Here is a 6,901-nt window from a genome sequence, read left to right on the forward strand (position 1 = left end):
TGAAGAAAAACGTGGCATCAGTATTGGAGGAAGACTCATTAACAACCTGCGATATGCAGATGATACAACCTTGATCGCTGAAAGTGAAGAGGACTAATTAAATGGTATATCCCCCAAATCTTAAAATTTTAACTGGTAATCCCCCAAATATGTTTTACACACCTATTTTAAACCCCTCTGAAGGGTGTGCACAGACCCAGGGTGAGAATCACTTCATATCTGGACATGCTCTTAGACAATGTTCAGTAAAGTCCTCTTGTGTCAAGACAAAGACAAGGAAGGACGAGGCCACTCTTCAACACCACACTCCCCTATGGTTGTGACCATAGGGATGTGAACTGGTCAAATGTGGCAGAAAACAAAGGACAAGAAGCTAAGCAAATTCAGCAAACAATTCAAAATTCTTCTGACACTATCTTTATTGAAGTTTGAGAAGTATGTAAGCATAATTCCTATTTTATTAAGCCTAAAAATAACAAACATACTGTCTAACCTAGGGTAGGCAAACAAACCTCTATTCTGGATAGCAATTAACTTTATCCACAAAGTTTTAAGTATGACCCAACCTAGAGAAATATTCTGGGTAGGAAATCCAATTTATGCACAAAGACTTCACTTTAACAATTTAGAGTATTCAAATTAGAATAGCATGAAGTCAGAAAGGTCCTTATTTTACAAAAGCAATATGAGTATCCAACTTCATTTTACAACCAGTTACCGTATACAGGGTCGCTGTGGGTCGGAACCGACTCATGGCACTTAACAACAACAACTTCTTGCATATGAGTTTTATTATCTCTTACAAGGAGCTCTGGTAGCGTAGTGGTTACGAATCGGGCTGCGAGCCTTAAGGTCAGCAGTTCGAAACTACCAGCCGCTCTGCGGGAGAAAGATGAGGCTTTCTACTCCCGTAAGGATTTACACCCTCGGAAACCCTGTACAGGGTCGCTATGGGTCGGAACCGACTCGACGGCACTTAACAACAACAACAACTCAATTATAGCCTATAAATACTGCAACCCTATAAACAGTAGGTCCCTTTCATATCTGAACTAAGACTAATTTGTAGAGCTTTTGAATTGTTTTGGGAAGTGGCAATGATTTTTTTTTTTTTTTAAATACCTCCTTCCCCCCAAACAATGAGGAAGCTGACATTTTTACCTAAACAGCAGATTGAGGTCTTTTTATTCCCCTCTCATTCTGGGAAGGTAATAAGCAGAGCAACCTGATAAGTAAGGTGAGAACCACCTTCCTCTGTGGTTTGTGGACTGGCTTATGTCATCATAATATCCAGCCAGGGAGCTCCACCCCTTAAAAGGAGAGGAATTTCACACTAAGCCTCTCACTCAAAAGAAAGCCAGAAAATAACAGGAGAAAAGTACCACTTTTACAGAACAATTCTCATAACAGAATGTTAAAATCAAAGAATGTGAAGTTAAATGTTATTTTAAAGGATTCTGGCATTTTGGTGACAACTCAGACAGTATCCATCATGGCTGTTTTTTGCCATCCTCCAGAGTTTCACAGGAAAGCCAGTGATGCCGAGCTAATGAGCATATTTGCTCCATACACCATCAAAAGGTTACCAACCTAACTCCAATAGCATTAGACATAGGTCCTAAAAGACTTCAAGGCAAACACTACCCATATCACTACTATGCAAAGCTTCCAACATGAACTTGTGCTATTTGCTGGGCAGGATCAGGGTGCTGGTTCTGCAGGATCCTACCTGGGATGAGCTCCACTTTCCTTCATCAAAGATATCCCCAAGAATAAACACTACTTCAGGCTGCAACAACCACAGAGCTGTCTGGAAGGCCCTCTCCATTTGCCATTCCCTGAAATAACAAAAAATAAGAATTCAGTTTGTTTCTTGGTTGGAGTCTACATCTGTCTTAAAAACTAAAAGCAAACTATTTGCTATTGAGTTGATTCTGACTGCTGGCAAACCCACGCATGCAAAGGAGAATTGCACTGTGCATGGTTCTCAGCACCAGGCTCCTGCGGAAGCAGCCTACCAGGTTTCTTCTTCCGTCATACCTCTGGGTGGTCTCAAATTACCAATATTTTCAGCTGATAATCAAGAATTGAATTGTTTATGTCACCCAGGGACCCCCACTTCCTCCCTCAATTCAGAGTTGCGGGAGTTACTGAAAGAAATAGCCAACAGCAAAACAATACATCCTCTAGATTTCACATGCATGACTAGCATTTCAACAAATGAAAAGAGCACAGAATCTAGAATCTGTCAGGTAGGCAATAGCTGAAAGCCCACACAGCTGAAAGCCCACACCTGTGTGACATTGAGAAACTGCTTGCCATCTTTACAGGACCATTCTGGGATCAAGAATGACCACATTAGTAAGGTGCCTGGCACAGCACCAACACCCAAAGGTGTTCAAGATGCCACTATTCCCCACCCACTTCCAGTCTTATCCATATCCTTTTTTCGAAGGCCCAACTGTATCATACTTCTTAAGACCCATTCCTGGCTATAGGGCTGTTAACCAAAAGGGTTCAAACCCACCCAGAGCCTTGATGGAAGAAAAGACCTAGAGATCTGCTCCCATAAAGACGACAGCCTAGAAACACCTAGGAGGTAGCTGGGCTTGGTGACATTGGGCACTGTGACTTGATCAACTAGCTAGATTGGGCTGGGTTGGAGAAACAGGACCTGGCCCATGCCCAGTGTTCAAGCCACAATTCCCCACCTAGAAGGCAAAATCAGGTGGGCTCAAAACTGCACCCCAGTGAAAATGAGAAGGGCTGTCTGCCCTTGCCCAGGGGAGTAGGGCACACTTTCACTGAAAACCACTTTGTTGGGTATATTCCCCACACAAGGAGGCCGAGGCTCAGAGGGACCCTAGAGGGTTCAGAGTCACAAAGCTGTAGTATAGTAAGTTCAAGGAAAAATCAAATACTCCAAATATCCTTCTGTGAGAGGGAAATAACAAAAGATTACCAATCGTGCTGATAACCTCAAGGTCAGCAGTTCCAAACTACCAGCTGTTCCTCAAGAGAAAGATGAGGCTTTCTGCTCCTGTAAAGATTTAGAGCCTCAGAAACCCTGTACAGGGTTGTTACGAGTTGAAAACTGACTCCATGGCATATAATCACCACCTGAAGTGTGTTGCTGCAGGTTAATGTGCTGCACTGTAATGTTGGTTTGAACTGAAAGGTTGGAGGTTCAAGCTCACCAGCTGCTCCTGGAAAATCCTATACAGGGTCACTATGAGTCAGAATCAACTCCACTGTACTTAACAAAAACAAACCTGAAGTCATTGAGCTGACCTGTAAGAGAATTCGTGGTTTTAGTACCCACCTTCGTAACTTATCCAGCCAATGGCCTCTTACTTCCCCGAGCAAGTGGGTATCCGCCAAGAACATGGCTTTGAGCACAGGCTCAGGACTCCCCTGAGCCCTGCCATGGGCTGGGGTTTTCACCTCAGGCCAGTTACACTGGAAGATCACTAAGTAATAGATTAAAAATTCACAAAAAAGGAGCACAGCAAAGACAATAGCAAAAAGTTTCAATAGCAAAAAGCTCCTCTTCTTTAACGGATGATAAGCATGACTTCCAAGATCCAGCGTGAATGTCACCATTTCTTCTGCCCGGGAGTTGCCAAAAACAAAGAGTCAAATCCATCAAGAATTCACCAGGAGAAAAGATAGAATCTTGGGTAAAGTGAAGATGGTTTCCACTCTTAGCTTTGTACCTAAAGGAAAAAGGAAAGGATTGAAATAGTTATCACTAGCTCCTTTTACTAACAACAAATCCATTGCAGAATCCTACCAACATTCCCAAATTAACGTAATCATTGGTTGTTGTTGTTGTTGTTGTTGTTAAGCATAGCCGATTTGGTTCTGACTCACAGCAACCCTGTATAGGGTTTCCAAAGAGCAACTGGTGGGTTTGAATTTCCAACACTGCAGTCCAGTGCTTATCCTACTGCACCTAGTACTTATACTAGGAGGTCTCTGGTGTGGTTCTGTATGATCAACACTAAAATGCGAACCACAAGGTCATCAGTTCAAACCCACTAGCTGCTCCTCAGAAACACTATACAAGGGTTGTTATGAGTCAGAACTGACTCAATGGCACTTAACAACATACCACTATATGCCAGAAAGTGCTATTTGAATGATCTTCCCATTAAGATGGTAAGATTTTATTAATACTCTGCTGTTACAGTGCCATCAAGTCAGTTCTGACTCACAGCAACCCTGTATAGAGTTTTCAAGGAGTTCTACCCTTGCAATCAGCAGTCTAGTGCTTATCTTACAGTGCCACACCAGGACTCTTAGTTACTCTGGTAACCAATAAACAGAAATCCTTGAGAAAGATATTTGTTAAGGTAAGAGACAAATCAACAAATACTGTGTAAATGTAATCTGATTCATAGAAGGATTCATCCCCATACCCCTATTACCTTGGATATTAACAGATTGTAAACCCCCTTGAATGTGTTGCCCTTTTAATGTTAGCCCATCATTTTTCTACTCTGATTTTCCACAAAACGAAAAATTTTTCCACTAAAGCAAAGGTGTTTCAAACATCCAAGCAATGGAAATCCAAGATATGAGGAGCTCCAAGATATAAGAAGATCCAAGATATGAGGAGCTCCAAGATATAAGAAGATCCAAGATATGAGGAGCTCCGAATACTAAGCTTGAATACACAAACTGACTTCTATATGTCTTCACACACACGTTTTTCCTTTGCAAATCAGCCTCCAAAATCTGAATGGAATCTAATCAAACATTTATGTGTTATGGCTTCTCTACAGGATACCTTTATAATTGTTATGGATTTATTCTGAATCTTAGAAGAATTTTGCATCCTAGAAAGAAAGCATGCATTCTGATGCATTTGAAGATCAAAACTGATAAACAGATAACCTAAGAAGGACAATGAGAGGGGCATTTGGCTTCATGGTTGCTCAATTGGTGATCAAGATCTATTCTTGAAATGGCTGGTGATCTAAAGGCATGAAAAGCTTGTATGTCAGAGAAGCTCATGAAGACTTTTGGGTGCTCGGAGACAGGGAGACACTAACTGTAGTGGCTAACTGAGATAAAGAATAAAGAATATCGTTTTCTGGAGAAGTGACTTTCTAAGATTAATTGGTTAATAAGCAAGGAGCCAAGAACATTCTCATTTATTTCTATGAAATCCAGTCTTTACAAATGGACACTTTTGTGCACAGATATTAATAAGCACCAATATGTATAAAATTCCCTAGCTTATTCCATAGTGCTGGTCTTTAATAAACAACCATTACAATATGTAAATGTCTTAAACCCTACCTACAAGATGAAAAATAGACAGGGGCAAAGACGTATTTAGAGTCATTCTCAAAAGTTTCAAACATAACCCTAGAATTAGAAATATCTTCAGAAACTGATCAATGATGCAACTGCTCAATGGATTATACAAATGGGTGTACTGTTGTGCTGTTAAGTACTTATTTCAATTTGTAACTGTACAGAAGTTGAACAAAACAGTACAAAAATGAACAACTGCTGTCAAGTGCGTCTCATATCTTTAGCCTTCCTCTAGCCTCTCTTGCTTGGCATCATCTCACTTGAGTGTAACAAAGCATGCTAAGTTTTAAAATGTCCTTTCTGATAGTGAGGTCACAGGCAGTCTTTAACATTTATCTGGAGTCAACTGCTCTGCTGGAATTCTACTCAGAAAATCCTTGATGTTTTAATCAATCAGACTAAGACTATTCGTGATCACACATGATATACCGTATCCTCTTTAGAGACATCCTAGTCACCTCTTCCTTATGTGCGACATAATTAGAATCACTATATACTTTATCTTCCAACTGGGTCACTTTTAAGATTAAAAAAGTGGCACCCATAATGAAACACAGGGTAACAAAATGTCCCAGGCAGACTAAGATGCGACTCCTCCATGACTCTAGGACTTAATCTGACACAGAGGAAGAGGAAGTCAAATGTTTTTTTTTTTCTGTTATCCAACTTGTCTGTAACCAGATTTTAGAATGATTGCATAAATTCACTAGTGTGGCTACGGGCATGGATGATACTAATAAAAGAGGAAAAGAGACTCTAAAGAGTAATAAGAATACTTCTTAAAACCATCCAGTCTACTTTGTTTTCATTCAAACATATCCAAAACTACCATTTGGTCTTAAGATCTCATTTTCTTTCAAAACGCCTAGCAGCTTCCCTGGACTGCTAACCACAGGTTGGTGGCTCAAACCCACCAGCCACTCCTTGGAAACCCTATATAAAGTCGCTATGAGTTAGAACTGACACATAACAACAATAAGGCCAACAAAGCAGCTGACACTTCCTAAAGTCTTCTATTTCCTCAGACTGTAAAGGACTATAAGAGAAAAAAGGAATCTTTACATTCTAGGGTTGGTCTTATTTCTTGTTGTTGTTAGGTGCCATCAAGTCAGTACCAACTCATAGCAATCCTATGCACAACAGAACAAAACACTGCCTGGTTGCTACGTTTGAGCCCAGTGATGATGCCACTGTGCCAATCCATCTCATCTTTTTCTCTGACCATCCACTTTACCAAACATGATATCCTTCTCCAATGACTGGTCCCTTCTGACAACGTGTCCGAAGTATGAAAGACGAAGTTTGGCCATCCTGACTTCCAAGGAGCACTCTGGCTGTAGTTCATCCAACACAGATCGATTTGTTCTTTTGGCAGTCTATGGTACTTTCAAGATTCTAATATACCAACCTTTGCTGTTTTATTGGTTCCAAGATTCACAAGAGATGAAACATCAAAATGGCAGCTTGATAATTATTCTTCTACATCCACTTCATTTAATCAGGGAGAATCTTCTTGAGCAGTTATGACTAAGAAGGGCAAGAAGTAAACAAGGAAGGGTGAGAAAGCAGGAGACAT

General features: G+C 40.6%; 1 protein-coding gene across 1 annotated transcript in view; it reads right to left on the reverse strand.

The window, feature by feature from the left end:
- Window positions 1-3,603, reverse strand: part of MPPE1 (metallophosphoesterase 1) — a 10,451-nt gene extending 6,848 nt beyond the window's left edge. The window contains exons 1-2 of the mRNA XM_006868707.1: window positions 3,323-3,603; window positions 1,730-1,838 (exon numbers count right to left, since the gene is read on the reverse strand). Of these exons, the coding sequence (XP_006868769.1) occupies window positions 1,730-1,838; window positions 3,323-3,603 (390 nt within the window). The remainder of the gene's footprint in view (window positions 1-1,729; window positions 1,839-3,322) is intronic.
- Between the last annotated feature and the right edge of the window lie 3,298 nt (window positions 3,604-6,901).

The sequence above is a fragment of the Chrysochloris asiatica genome, unplaced genomic scaffold, assembly GCF_000296735.1.
Source record: "Chrysochloris asiatica unplaced genomic scaffold, ChrAsi1.0 scaffold00122, whole genome shotgun sequence".
NCBI classification, from domain to species: Eukaryota; Metazoa; Chordata; class Mammalia; order Afrosoricida; family Chrysochloridae; genus Chrysochloris; species Chrysochloris asiatica.